General features: G+C 49.4%; 2 protein-coding genes across 4 annotated transcripts; both read left to right on the forward strand.

Moving 5' to 3' along the window:
- The first annotated feature begins 474 nt into the window (after nucleotides 1-474).
- OSCP1 (organic solute carrier partner 1) lies at nucleotides 475-12,556 on the forward strand. 3 transcript variants are annotated; one of them, XM_058819774.1, is made up of 11 exons: nucleotides 497-608; nucleotides 2,352-2,381; nucleotides 6,670-6,824; nucleotides 7,528-7,695; nucleotides 8,043-8,123; nucleotides 8,683-8,786; nucleotides 9,412-9,540; nucleotides 9,959-10,028; nucleotides 10,635-10,771; nucleotides 11,328-11,391; nucleotides 11,682-12,556. In XM_058819774.1, exons 1-11 carry the CDS (start codon nucleotides 497-499, stop codon nucleotides 11,796-11,798), a joined length of 1,167 nt encoding a protein of 388 aa, XP_058675757.1. In that variant the 3' UTR covers nucleotides 11,799-12,556. The 3 variants fall into 3 exon arrangements, with proteins under 3 accessions (XP_058675755.1, XP_058675757.1, XP_058675756.1); XM_058819772.1 differs by lacking the exon at nucleotides 2,352-2,381 and having other exon boundaries at nucleotides 475-608; nucleotides 11,682-12,555; XM_058819773.1 differs by lacking the exon at nucleotides 497-608 and having other exon boundaries at nucleotides 2,339-2,381; nucleotides 11,682-12,553.
- Nucleotides 12,557-14,116, forward strand: LSM10 (LSM10, U7 small nuclear RNA associated). The gene is made up of 2 exons (XM_058819776.1): nucleotides 12,557-12,592; nucleotides 13,564-14,116. Exon 2 carries the CDS (start codon nucleotides 13,569-13,571, stop codon nucleotides 13,938-13,940), a length of 372 nt encoding a protein of 123 aa, XP_058675759.1. The 5' UTR covers nucleotides 12,557-12,592; nucleotides 13,564-13,568; the 3' UTR covers nucleotides 13,941-14,116.
- Nucleotides 14,117-14,986: the final 870 nt, after the last annotated feature.

Consider the following 14,986-nt stretch of genomic DNA (forward strand, 5'->3'; position numbering starts at 1 on the left):
GATCGGGATGATGCACACATGGATCACAATGATGCACACACAGATGGGGATGATGCACACACAGATGGGGATGATGCACACATGGATCACGAAGATGCACACACAGATGGGGATGATGCACACATGGATCACGAAGATGCACACACAGATGGGGATGATGCACACACAGATGGGGATGATGCACACATGGATCACGATGATGCACACACAGATGGGGATGATGCACACATGGATCACGAAGATGCACACACAGATGGGGATGATGCACACACAGATGGGGATGATGCACACATGGATCACGAAGATGCACACACAGATGGGGATGATGCACACTCAGACCGGAACGATGCTCACTCACACCGGGGCCGTGCGCAGGCGCGCCCCGCCCGGCCAAGACGGCGCTCCCGGATTGGCCCCGCGGCTGCCCGGCAACGGCGGCGGCGGTGCGGGAGCGGGGCCGGGCCGTGCCGGGCCGAGCCGGGGCTGTGCCGGGGCCATGTCGGCGCGGACGCTGCCGCTGCTGTTCCTGAACCTGGGCGGGGAGATGCTCTACATCCTGGACCAGCGGCTGCGCGCCCAGAGCATCCCCGGAGAGAAGGCGCGCAAAGGTGAGCGGTGCGCGGCTCCCTCCGCTCCCGGTGTGCCGGTGCCACCGCCGGTGTCCCCGAGCGCGGCTCTGTCCCCGCTGCCGGTGTGGGAGTGCCAGCGGAGCCGCTCCCGGTGTCCCCGCGCAAGGCTCTGTCCCCGCTAGCGGCAGGGAGAGCGGCTCGGGCTGCTCCGCCCGGCGGTGCCGCTTCCCGGGATGCCGCAGAATCACAGAATTACCCAGGCTGGAAAATACCTTTAATATCACCCAGCCCAACCCATGCCCTAACACCTCCCCATCAGCTAAACCCTGGCACTCAGTGCCACCTCCATCTGCTTTCAAACTCCTCCAGGGATGGTGAATCCACCCCTCCCTGCGCAGACAATTCCATTCCCCAATCACTTTTTCAGCAAATAATTTCTTTCTAACATCTCGCCCAAACTCCCCTTGGCGCAGCTTGAGGCTGTGTCCTGTCCTTCTGTCAGCTGTGACACAGGGACACGCTGTGCTGTCACCAGAGGATGCTGCGGGCTCAGGGCATCAGTTTCCCTGCCCCGATTTCAGTAATTACCACAATAATTATCACAGAATTCAGCCCTCAGTGTTTTGTGCTGGGTAGCACAGCCCGTTGGGTTGAGCTCGATGTTCCTCAAGTCCCTCCCCATCCCCAGGGTGCTGCCGGGGTTGGTTTGGGAGGTTCTCACCCAGAAGGAGAAAGCGGAATCCGTGTGGGTGTTTCTGTGCTCAATTCTGGGGTTAAAGCTCCAGAAATGCAGTTTTGGACTCAAAATAACCCAGGATTTGGTTATGGCAGCCCAGCTCCTGGGCTGTTTGGGGCAGAGCAAGGTGCTTTGCAATGGGAAGGAGTTTCCAGGAATAAAATTATAAATCTCGTGCAGACACAGCACGCGCAATTGTGTGGAATTCAAATACCAGTACAGCTCCTGAAATCCTGGCTTTTATGCAATCCCATTTGGCCAAAATCCTTGTACAAACAGAGCCTTGTGTCTTCACGTGGGCCGTGAAACTCCAGCTCCCAGCCAAGCACCTCTGCATTTACAACTTCAATTTGAAGCTTTGCTTTACAAGTCCTTGCACCTCTCTGTCAGGGCATGGGGAATGTGCCTCGGGAAGATCTGTGATGTTTTAATAAAAAATCCACTTGGTATGAGCTTGGTATTGTTATCCCTCCTGCCTGTCCTTTATGAAGTGCTAAACAACAAAGGGTTCACTGTGTAATTGTTGTGTTGTTTGTGAGGGGGGAAATTTGTAATTATTCATGTGTATCCTGATGAGGGAATGATGTGACACAAGTTTACTGCTGTTCATTCAGGGACAAGTTTAGGATTTTAGCTAAATTAAATCTTGATGGAGTATCTGGAGAATTGGATTGGTTTTGTTTGTCCACACATGGATTTTTGTTTTTTTCTTCCAAAAAATTGTGTGTTAATTTCACTGAGATGTGGTTCATCCCCACTGAGGTGTTTGTTGATGCTTAAAGCTGTTCACTCAAATGTTGGTTACTTGTAAGTGCAAAATGCGGCTGAAAACTAAAATTTGATGTGCCCTGAAGCAGCAGGATTTTATCCAAGGGGAGGGCGAGGTTCTCATTCACTGCTGAATGCTGATGAGAAGAGACAAAATCCACTAGTTAGCTGCTTTTTTTTTTTTTTAAAGTTTATTTCTTTCTTATTTTCTTTTCTTCTCCTTGCAACTCTCGTTCTTACATCTTGAACTGCTGTTTTGTTTTGTATGCTTCGTGTAGATGAATGGACAGATGTGGACAGGAAACGAGGTACAGTACCTGCTGTGTGCATGCACCAGTCCAACCCCACGTGCACACCTGGGGCTCATCTTGCCTGAACCCCTGAGGCTGTTCCTGCAGCCTTCAGTCAGTGTCACAAATAATGCTCACCTTAAATTACTGGAAATCAGTGAAAAAAAAAACCAGACCACACCTTAAAATCATATGGCCTCAAAAATTAGCTGTTAATTTAACCAAGATTAGAAATGGATCAAAGTTTTTTATCCTGGTGGTCTTGCCTGCAAAAATGGTATTTGTGTTTCTTTACCACTGTTTTCATGCGAGCATGTAATTGTGTGAGCATTGTGCAGGTCGTTTTGCTGCTTAAATGCAGGAATATTTGGTGTATTCCATTTTTTTTAAGGTTTTATCTCGTGCATTGCTCAGGGTTTGGACAGGTGAACTCCAGGGATGATCGAAGGCATTCCCATCCCAGCTGCTTTTCCCACCTGTGCTGGTGGTCACACCTGGCAGAGCCATCCCAAAGGAGCAGGAGCCCTCAGCTCACCCTGCCTGGAGCATCCTGAGGGTGTTTCCCTCTGGAATCTGCCCTGGAACAGGAGCCTGCAGCAGGGGCTGTGCTAAGGAATGAGGAAATTAATCTCTTGAATCTCAGGTTTTTGTTCAGAGAGCATGAGCAGAACTTACAGGGTCCTTCTGAGCAGCCCTTTCTAAAGAGGGATCAAGGTTGTGATTATGAGGGTTGTGATAGGTGTTTTGCAAAACAAGCATCATTTTGGTAGGTTTTAATATCTACTGAAGGTAAATGCTGATGTCCTGGAGTCTGCCCCAGCTTTTTCCTTACCATTCCATCCTGTTTCCAAGCACACCCTTTAGCTCAGAAGCCCAGGGACAGATTCCATCCCATCCCCAACGAGGAGGAGCTGCCCAGAGCTGTGAGGCAGGGGACAGGGCTGGCTCAGGGGCAGGTCCCAGGCTGGCCCTTCCCTTCTCCTGAGAGAGAAAAACACTGTGCTCAGTGCTCTGAGGGTCCTGGTGTCACCCCTGGGGCTGTCACTGGTGGAGCAGCAACAAGGTCCCTGAAGAACCACAATCCTGTGGCACTCAGGGTGACTGTCCAGAACACAGAATGTTCCTTCTGCTGCCCCAAACACCCTCCAGCGAGGCAGAGTAGAAATTTTCCAGGGTAGAAATCCGTTTTGATTTAGGTGAAATGTACATTTTTGAGTTGAGTCTGTGGTTAGAGAACACAGCTATTTAGCCTGACTGCAAAGGCCTAAGCTCAGAGAAACTGCTTCAGTGAAAACAGAGATAAGAGAAGAGAGAAAGAGGGTGATAGAGGGAGACAGAGAGACTGCTGTGAGAGCATCTCAACCTGACCTAAGAATTCTTTCTGATAAAGAAGAGCTGTCACAGTGGTCACAAGGGTTCTTGGATGAGGGAAGAGACGAGAATGTTGACTCCATGTTCAGAAGGCTTGATTCATTATTTTATGATATATATATTGCATTAAAACTATACTAAAAAGAATAGAAGGAAAGGTTTCCTCAGAAGGCTGAGCTAAGAATAGAAAAGCAGGAATAACAAAGATCTGTGGCTCAGACAGAGAGTCTGAGCTGTCTGGTCTGTGGTTGGCCATTAATTGTAAACATTCAAGATGGCCCAATCAAAAAATCTACCTGATGCATTCCACAGCAGCAGATAACCATTGTTTACATTTTGTTTCTGAGGCCTCAGCTTCTCAGAAGGGAAAATCCTAAAGAAAAGGGATTTCACAAAAAGATGCCTGCGACAGAAGAACTAGCGGCAAACGTCACGCAAAATTCGTAAAAATGAATGTGTATGAACCTATTGTGAAATTGCATACAATTTCATATTTACATGTTTATTACATATGCATACATATGTATTTGAGAAAGAGATAAAAAGAGACCTGAAGTCCCCAGAAGTACAAATCATTTTAGGAGAGCAATTCCCACATGCGTCCAGCGCTGTAATGAGCATACCAGCTTTGCAACTTTCACAAAAGCTGTAGAGTTTTGATTATCTCCGCAAAACACCAGGAAGCACCAGCATCAGCCCGCTCTAGCTCCAGCCTCATGTCGTGCATCCCAGTGGCACCAGTCTGTCCCCAGAGACGTGGTGTGAGGAGGCCAAAGCCACCATCACCGCCAGCCTCAGCCCTGTCCATCGCACACTGGCCACACTGGTTTCCCTCCTCTCATCCCAGTTACAACCTCCCCTCTCTGCTCAGCTGCTTTCTCTGTGTTGCTTGTGCCATGTCCCTGGGCCAATGCTCCTGTGTCACCTCCATGGCCCCCTTGAGACCTTTGCTGTGTCATTATCAGACATGGGAGAGATTTATTATCAATTTGCCCTTTACCGTGATTGATTTTTTTTTTTTTTTATGTCTTTCTCAGTTCTTTTTATAGCCCACACAAGAGGTTTTAATTTCAGAAGATAATTTATGACTGTGGTTTTTCTGTTGAAAAATCAGTGTACTGGGAGGTATCTGTCTCCTGCTATTTTGGGTTGTTTGAGGCTCTCCAAAGACAGGAGAAATCTTTCTATGGGCAGCACACAAAAGCAGCTTAAAAATACTTTCCTTAATGGCAGTATAAAGCAGAAGTTCTTATTTTTGTCATAATTGATTCCCTGCAAAATTAACTAGATACTAATATCTACTAGTACTAATATATTTTATTTTCTCCACGAAAAATAGAGGATTTCTGCCTGAGATTGCAAGTAGGGATTGTTTTATGGCCAGTTTGTTTGAAAGGAAGGAGGGACTTTTTTCCCACTTGCAATTAGGTGTATTCTTAATCCATACTGCTCAGGAGCTGAGATCTGTCTGTGGATTTGGGGTGTTTAAACCAGGATTAGGGAGCTCTATCAGGTTCAGCACAGGGGCTGCTGAGCTTTGTGTGAGGAACCAGCAGGTTTAGAGAGGAGAGAGAACCATTTCAGGAGGCCTCTGCCCTTGGGAACACAGCTCTCCCTGCCCCAGTAGTCCCCAGGAAGTTTATCCTCCAGGAAGAGATGAAGTGACAGGGAAATTAGGAAATTATCTTTCTTTTGTCTGTTGGGGTAGAACAGATGAAAAGCCAAGTGTTTGACCCCCCCAGGGAATCATTAAAGCAATAACTCAAACCATTGGTCACTACCACTCTCTGTATGTTCACTTTTCTTCTTTTCTTTTTTTTTTTTTTCCTTATTATTTACTCTGAGATTTTTCTAATCCACAAGAATTGTCTGGCATTATGAGCTTTGTAACAATCATCTGCTTAGGAAAATCCACACTTGTACAGTAATCTGTGACCTGATGTATTCGTTTACCTTTTTTTTTTTTTTTTTTTTGATAGAGGAATAAATGTTTATTGGTGATAACTCTTTAGAATTTATCAGGGAGATAATAAAAGTGGCAGAACCAGCACAAAAGCTCAGGTGCAGCCTCTGCTTGAAGCACTGCACAATGTTTTCCATCTTGTTTGCATTAAAAACTCAATAACCAGAGCACAGCACTCACACTCAGCACTCCTGAGCTCTAAAAACTCCTCAGTAATAAAACAGTTCCATGGCTAAATTTGCACATTAAAAATTAACCACAAGTAAGGAAGTTTGGAGTTCTGCATTTGAAACTCTAGGGCCTGCAGATGTTTCAGCTGAGAGAGCCATGAGTGGGTTGATATAGATCCCAGGGATATAAATGCTTTATTAAATACCTGCCAGTGCTAATCTGATTGGAATAAAGATTACAGAGAGCCCTGCAGGAGCTTCTGTTGAGAAGTTAAAAAATAGACTGGTGGTGTCAGAGGGTGTGGAGGAACAGGCACAGCAAAGATCTACCACAATGCAAAACTCTCCTTAGGAAGCACAACTGCATCTCTTAATATTATTTATATTCTTTTTAATTATCTGCAGCAGATAATAACACATCAGAGCAGCCTACAAACAACATTATTTAAAAACGAAAAGTGCCAACCATAGCTGTAAAAACAGGACAGCAAAGCCAGCCTTATTCCCACGGGCAAACAGGGCCTGCTGCCTTCAGCTCAGGTGGCATCTGTGCCCTGGGGGACATCAGGTGAGGCTGAGGCAGAGCTGGAGGCAGAGGTGATGCTCAGGTGGGGCAGAGCTGGAGGCAGAGGTGATGCTCAGGTGGGGCAGAGCTGGAGGCAGAGGTGATGCTCAGGTGAGGCTGAGGCAGAGCTGGATGCAGAGATGCTGCTCCCCCTCTCCCATTGCACTCTGTCCCCTGGCATGGAGCAGGACCAGGCTGTTCTGGGGCAAACCACAGAGCCTAACTTTGTCTTTGCAGTGATGAACGACATCATCAGCACCATGTTCAACAGGAAATTCATGGAGGAGCTGTTCAAGCCCCAGGATCTGTACTCCAAGAAAGCGCTGCGCACCGTGTACGACCGGCTGGCCCACGCCTCCATCATGAGACTCAACCAGGCCAGCATGGACAAGGTAACACTCCAGCTGCCCAGCTGCCCTTCACCAGGTTCTGTTGCAATATTTAACCCATGGCTTTTCCATTTTGAAGTATTTTGGAACAGCTTTCCTTGTGAAAATGGTTCTCTGTCACATTCACATTTTCTGGAAAAACCCTTCGCCCAGGATTTTTCTTCTAGGAAGCTGAGAAGCCTCAGAGAAAAAGGAAAACAAATTCTTATCTCATTTGCTTCTCCTGTGTTGTGATCACATGTGTTTGGAGATTGTTTACCCACAGGTGATTGTTTCATTTGGTTCCTGTGAGTTGTTTTCACTGTTTGGCCAATCAGGGCCAAGCTGTGTCTGGACTCTGGCAAGAGTCACGAGTTTTCATTATTATCTTTTTAACCTGTAAATATCCTTTCTGTATTCTTTAGTATAGTTTAGTATAGCATTCTTTTATATAATATAGTATCATAAAATAATAAATTAGCCTTCTAAGAACATGGCCTAGATCCATCATTCATCAGGGCACCTCACAAATACAATAATATTGCTCACTGAGCGCTGATGGCATTGGAGACCCAGCAGGAAGGCTGGAGATGGGACTGCAGAGCTCTTGTTTTTTAAGAAATGAACCTAAAATGGTTCCTTGTGCCACAGGCAGGTGCTGGCCTGACTGCATCCCCCTCTCCATGCCCAGGAGGTTTCCAACCAACATTCCTGTGTTCCTCTGCAGCTCTACGACCTCATGACCATGGCCTTCAAATACCAAGTGCTGCTGTGCCCTCGGCCCAGGGACGTTCTGCTGGTCACCTTCAACCACCTGGATGCCATCAAGGATTTCATCTCTGACTCCCCTGGCATTCTGAACCAGGTGGATGAGACCTTCAGGAGGCTGATTGAGGTAAGAATCCTCAGGAAAAGGGTGAGACACGCTGTGGTTTGATTTTATGGGGTTTTTACCTCTTAGAGATTAATTACTACATTGGAAAGGGCTGTGAGGGTATTTTTCTACTGGCCCAGTTTAAATCAATGTGTTGCTTATTCAGTCTGATTTAAGTCTCCACTGATTTCAGCAGAAATTAAATCAGAATTTTAGTGGCAGACAATAATTATTGATAATAACCAGCAGCCCCCTTAGAGCATCTCTGCTCCCCCTGCAAGTAGATCAGAATATTCAGCTTGTTCCCTCTTTCCCTGGGTGGGACATGGCACATCTGCAACCCTTGCATGATGATTTTCCTTTTCCAGACCTACAACCCTCTCTCTGATGGTGAATTCCAGCTCATCAGGCAAACACTTCTCATTTTCTTCCAGGACATGCACATCAGGGTAAGAGCTCAATCTAACTAGGCAGAGAGAATGACAGAGAGTTTGGGGTTGGAATGTAAAGGGATCTGCTTATAAACACTGCAGGTTTGGGTTTGTTGTTTGTGCTTTTCAATCATCTTGATGTGCTTGTAATTGCACTCAAATTTCATAAATTGAGCACATATACTGCAGTAATGCTGAATAATTCTACGGTATAATGAAAAAAAGGAATGTCTACTAGTGTGATTTAGATGGATAAATCTGTTTTTCCTTTTAGGAGAAATTTGATAGGAAACCTGAGCGTGAACTCGATGTTCTCTAAACAAACTGGTCACACTCACATGCATGAACAGGATGTAGTTTTTAATATAATTTATTTAATGTTAGATCAGTGTGCCCATCCTCTGGACCACAATTCCATATCACTGGCTTTGTAAATACATCCCTACACAGACCAAGAGCTCTGGGAAACCTTCCCCAGCCCAGGCAGAGAATCTCAGGCTCAGATTTCAGAGAATTTGGATGGGAAGGTCTGTGGGGGATTTCCCCAGGCTGTGATGTTTGTGATGTCCCTTTGCAGGTCTCCATCTTCCTGAAGGATAAAGTACAAAACTCCAATGGTCGCTTTGTGCTGCCAATCTCAGGGCCTGTCCCCTGGGGCACAGAGGTGCCAGGGCTCATCAGGTGAGCTGGTGCCACGTGTGGGGCACAGGGAGGGCTCAGGAATCCAGCTCAGACTGACATTCCTGTTGCATGGACAGCTGAAACTCCAGTAAATACCATTTAAGGGGCCTTTTAAAATTATTATTATTATTATTATTATTATTATTATTATTATTATTATTATTATTATATTTGAAACTCCGATAAATACTATTTAAGGGGCCTTAAAATTATTATATTATATTATATTATATTATATTATATTATATTATATTATATTATATTATATATTATTTATATTTAATACTATTTAAAGGGCAGAATTTGGGACTAAGTCACCCAGCAATTAAATGCTGAGCAGCTTTTGGGAGTTTTCTATTATAATAAATTAGCTGTTATTAATTTATCCCATAAAAGAGGCATTTAGCCATGTACAGAATTATTATTATTATTATTATTATTATTATTATTATTATTACTATTATTATGTTATTGTTATGCAGAATTGTTATCATATTTTATTAGGTTTTTATTATTATTATACTACAGAATAGAGTTTTATTCCCCTCGTGAAGAAAGCAGAGGAATTAGGTACTAAAATCAGGACTGAAGCTACTAAATATTTCAATTATGCCTCGTTTTTAAGGATATTCAATCACAAAGGAGTGGAAGTTAAAAGGGCTGAGTTCAGCACTGCTGGGAATTATGTTACTCCACAAAGGGAAGGATCTTTTGAGCTTTATGGAGACAGAGTCCTCAAACTTGGGACAAACATGTAAGTAATTTTTGTTCTGTGTAGAAACCTGAACCAAATGCTGATGGGTTGGCCAGAAACACATTTTCAGCCTGGTGTGGTTTTGGGATCTTTTGCTTTAATTATCAGATTGACTTCACTATAAGGTGCTGTCCTGTGTGGACAGTGTAAAAAGAGCTGCAAAAAACAGGCAAAACTTTGATTTATGTCCACAGTGGAGCTGAGGAAAGAGTGTTCTGGTGGGGCATCTCATGTGGAATGTGATTTAATGTAACCACAATCAAGAAATCCTCTCTTTGCCTCACCATTGCACCACACTGAGCTGCAGCTTCTCATTGCAATTGTTCAGTTTTCAGGGAAATATCCTAAAATTCTGCATCCCTCTGGTTCTATGCCTGGTCCCAGAACAAGCTGTTGTTGATGAGTGTTTTCCCTGCAGGTACAGCGTGACCCGGCCAGTGGAGACACACATGTCAGGATCTTCCAAAAACCTGGCATCCCAGGCAAAGGTCAGTGCTGTCCCCCTCCTGTCCCTGTTTAAACTGGCCAAATTCTGAGTCTATAAATATGGGATAAGGTCAGGGAAGCTTTTCTGGTCTCAGAGCCTCAGCCAATCCTCCCCAGTCCTTTGAAGCCAGGGAAAGGGCACATTTTCCCAAAGAATCCTACTGCAAGGATGTTCTTGCTTCCATTTCAATCTCCTCAGAAAAGAAAGTTGGCTTTACAGATTTCTCACCTGTCCAATTGAGCTGGAAAAGTATCTTGTGCTGAGTCTATAAATTCAAACAACCATTTCCAGCAGGGAGCTGGTGATTACTGATTATCTGCACAATCTGTCCCAGGAAAACGGAGAAATAAATGTGTTTATATCCCTCTGAAGGACATGTATGGAATATTAGGAATATATGAAGGATATGTATGGAATATCAGGAATATTTGAAGGACATGTATGGAATATAGGAATATATGAAGGACATGTATGGAATATCAGGAAAATATGAAGGATATGTATGGAATATCAGGAATATTTGAAGGACATATATGGAATATCAAAGCTCCTTGCAGCCCAAATCTCCCAGATAATTGCTCAACAAACCTATTGCTGTTTCCTGCAGGAGAACATAGCCCCCAACCCCCTTGCTAAAGAAGAGCTGAACTTTTTAGCCAGGCTGCTGGGAGGTTTGGACATCCAGAAACCTGCTGGTGATTCAGGATTTCGGCTGAACTTGTTCACCACCGACGAGGAGGAAGAGTATGCTGGATCCTTTTGGGTTTGGCTTTGGTTTTGGGGTGCCCTGTGGGGAGCCCTGGAGAGCAAAGCTGGCCCTCAAAGAGCTTTAGGATCAGAGCAGGGTGTTGTTATCCTGCTCCTGATGTCTCCTGTGATGCAGCTTTTCTCCCAGTGCCACTGGACAGAAATTTCCCTCCAGCCATTTTAGCAGGATGTTTGTATCTGCTCGTTTCTGCTGCAGAAATATTCCTGCTGTTCTGCACTTTACAAAAATGTCTAGGACAGGGAGAAGCCTCCAAATTGGGTGAATATATTAATTTGGCAAATAGGAACAGAGGCATTGCCAAACTTCATGGAATTACAGAATAGTTTGGGTTGGAAGGGTCCTCTAATTCTACTCTGCCATGGGAAGGGACACCTTCCAGCAGACCAGGCTGCTTCAAGCCCCATCCAGTCTGGCCCTGTGAGCATCCTCTGAGCATCATTTGTGCCTACAGGAGCCTGATGAAGCCTGATTTTTATAATTTCCTTATACATCTTCATGGGATTAACCACTTTTTTAATGTTTTTAATCAAGACACGCTGCACAGACCAGACCAGAGGAGCTGTCCTACAAGGTTATCAACATTGAAGCCACACAGGTGTGTAACATGTTTCACATCACTGGTTCTCTGCTTCATTAAGGACCATGTTTCACCCAGAATAGGGATTTAAAAATACTTTTTTTCCAATTTCACATAAACTCATTACTAATAGTAATTGCCAATTTTTTGCCAAGACAGTGGAATTGGTGAATATTTACTAAGAAAACTTGAATCCTGACAAACACCAGAGCAAGTTTTTAGCCGAGTTGGGGGTGTAAAAGGGGCACGTCCCAGGGGAGCCCAGGCGGGCGCTGAGCGCGGTGTCCGTCTGTCTGTCTGTCCCGCAGGAGCCGGCGCGGCGGGCGGAGCTGTCCCGCATCCTGGGCGAGCTGGACGTGGCGGAACCGCGCCCGGGCAGCGCCGGGAAGGGCGAGGACCTGCTGGCACTGATGGACGGGCTCTGAGCGGGACAGCGGGACACACGGACACCGGGACATTGGGACACACGGACACCGAGACAAGCGGACATTGGGACACGTGAACATTGGGACAAGTGGACACCGGGACAAGTGGACACCGGGCCTTGGGGACATTGAGACATGCGGACACAGCGGGACATGTGGACACCGGGACATTGGGACAAGCGAACACCGGGACACGCAGACATCGGGACATTGGGACACGCAGACATTGGGACACACGGACACCGGGACATTGGGACAAGCGAACACCGGGACACGCAGACATCGGGACATTGGGACACGCAGACATTGGGACACACGGACACCGGGACATTGGGACACGCGGACACCGGGACACGCAGACATCGGGACATTGGGACACGCAGACATCGGGACACACGGACACCGGGACATTGGGACAAGCGAACACCGGGACACGCAGACATCGGGACACACGGACACCGGGACATTGGGACACGCAGACATCGGGACACACGGACACTGAGACATTGGGACACGCGGACACCGGGACACGCGGACAGCAGGACATAGGGACATTGGCACACGCGGACACCGGGACTTGGGGACATTAGGACACCGGAACACGGAGACACCGTGACACGCGGACAACGAGTCTTGGGGACATTGGGACACCGGAACACGGACAGCGGGACTTGGGGACATTGGGACACACGGACACCGCGCGTGGCCGCCCCGCCCCTTCCCGCCGGGGGCGGGGCGAGGGGCGGGGCCGCGCGTGCGCGAGGGGCGGGGAGCGCGCGGGAAGGCGGCGGCGCGTGAGTGCGGGGGGGGGGGGGGCCCGTGTGCGGAGGGGGGGGGGGGGGGGGGATGGGGACAGCGCGGGGCCCCGGGAGGGACAGCGGGGATGAGGGCAGGGACAGGGCGAGAGGGACACGGAGCGCCCCGGCGGGCGGGGAGGGGGCAGGAACGTGTGCCGGGGGGTGGGCGAGGAGAATGGGAGCGACTGGGGCGAGGGGCGGCGTGCGGTGTGTGCGAGGGGTGCTGTGAGAGCAGGTGGGTGTGAAAGGGGCCGTGTGTGTGCAGGTGAGTGTGCAAGGGGTGCTGTGAGAGCAGGTGAGTGTGAAAGGGGCCGTGTGTGTGCAGGTGAGTGTGCAAGGGGTGCTGTGAGAGCAGGTGAGTGTGCAAGGGGCCGTATGCGTGCAGGGGCACGTGTGAGCGGTGATGCGTGTGCAGGTGAGAGTGTGAGGGGCAATGTGTGTGCGTGCAGGTGAGTGTTTGAGGGCTGGTGCGGTGGGTAGGTGTGTGTGCAGGGCTTGGTCCATGTACAGGTGTGAGGGCAGGATTTGGTCCACGGGCAGGTGTGTGTACAGGGGCTGGTCCGTGTTCAGGTGTTTGTCAGGGGTTGGTCCTTGGGCAGGATTTGGCCCATGGGTGGGTGAATGTGCAGGGGCTGATCCACGTTCAGGTGTGTGTGCAGGGGTTGGTCCATGTTCAGGGTCCGGTCCATGCCCAGGTGTGTGTGCAGCAGTTGGTACATGGGCAGGATTTGGTCCACGGGCAGGTGTGTGTGCAGGGGTTGGTCCCTGTGCAAGGTTGGTCCATGTGCAGGGGTTGGCCCATGTTCTGGTGTGTGTGCAAGGGTTGGTCCGTGGACAGGTGAACATGCAGGGATTGGTTCATGTGTAGGTGTGTGTGCAGGGCTTGGCCCATGTGCAGGGACTGCTCCGTGTGAGGCACAGCAGGCAGGTGTCCCCAGCCCCTGTGCCCAGCCCCTGTGCCCCCACAGCCGCCATGGAGGTGAGCCACTCGGTGAAGGAGCGCACCATCGCCGAGAACAGCCTGGTGATCCTGCTGCAGGGCCTGCGCGGCCGCGTCACCACCGTGGAGCTGCGCGACGAGAGCGCGGCCGCGGGGCGCGTCACCAGCGTGGACGCCTTCATGAACGTGCGCCTGGCCGAGGTGACCTTCACGGACCGGCAGGGCGCCGTGTCCCGCCTGGACGAGCTCTTTGTGACCGGCAGGAACATCCGCTACGTGCACATCCCCGACGAGGTGGACATCCGCGCCACCATCGAGGAGCAGCTGCAGGCCATCCACAGGGTGCGCTACTTCGGGGCCCGCGACAAGGGACGCCGGGAGTTCCTCCCTGCCAAGCACAAGTGAGGGCCTGGCACTGCCCTCGGCAGCCAGGATGGGCCTGGGTAGATGTGACCCTTTGGTGGACTGCCAGCTCTCTCTGTCCCACCCAGTGATGTTCCCCAAGAGACATTTTCCTCCAAGGACTTGAGGTTCTGCTGTTCTCTCCACCTGCAGAGGAGCAGGACTGGTTTTTGTAGTGAATAACACCATTTAAAGGTTCTGTGGTCTCTCTGCTCATTTTCTGTTCTGTTGGCAGCAACTCATGTCCATCCTCCAATGGCCAAAGAACTCTTGACATCCCGCTGCCCCTGGCTCAGCCTTTGCTTGCCCACTGAGTAAAGGACTTGCTGTCACCAGCATGGCCACCCTGGAGCCACTGGTGCTGAGCTGGGCAGGGGCTGATTCTGGTCTGAGCTCATCTTCCTCCTGAGCCACCATTCTGGAAGTGTTCAGTGAGATGAAGGGGAGTGAACATGCAGGGGAAGGGGCAGCACCGTCTGCCTCAAAAAGCAGGAACGTGCTTCACCCAGCACACAGCATGCTGGCACTGCCAGCTCCTCTGCTTCCTCCGTTACCAAACTCTGCCTCCCACCAGGGGTTGGGATCCCGCAGGACACAGAGCTGGGGGCTGTGCCCTGGGGGTGCTCGTTTGCACGGGCCGGGCTGGGCAGCAGGGCAGGGCAGACCAGGGTGCCCAACCCGGAGGGTTCCAATCCCGCCAGTCTCAGTCTGGGGCTCGGAGCACGGGGGTTCTGTCGTCCCAGTCCGGGGTGTCCCAGTCGGGGGGACTCAACCCAGGGGTCCCAGTCCGGGGGTCTCAATCCGGGGGTCTAAACCCAGGGTGTCTCAGTCGGAGGGACCCAACCCAGGGGTCCCAGTCCGGGGGTCCCGGTGCCGCCGGGCGGGGCTCTGTGGGCGTGGCCCGCTGGCTCCATGGGCGGGGCCATCTCCGCAGGCCCCGCCCCCTGGCCAATCACGGCGCGTTCGAATCTCCCGCGTGCTCACCAACCCTGCGGGCTCCTGGCCCCGGTCTGAGCCAATCAGCGCCGGGTTCATCGCACCACAACCAA

Source organism: Ammospiza caudacuta, chromosome 25 (assembly GCF_027887145.1).
Source record: "Ammospiza caudacuta isolate bAmmCau1 chromosome 25, bAmmCau1.pri, whole genome shotgun sequence".
Classification (NCBI taxonomy): domain Eukaryota; kingdom Metazoa; phylum Chordata; class Aves; order Passeriformes; family Passerellidae; genus Ammospiza; species Ammospiza caudacuta.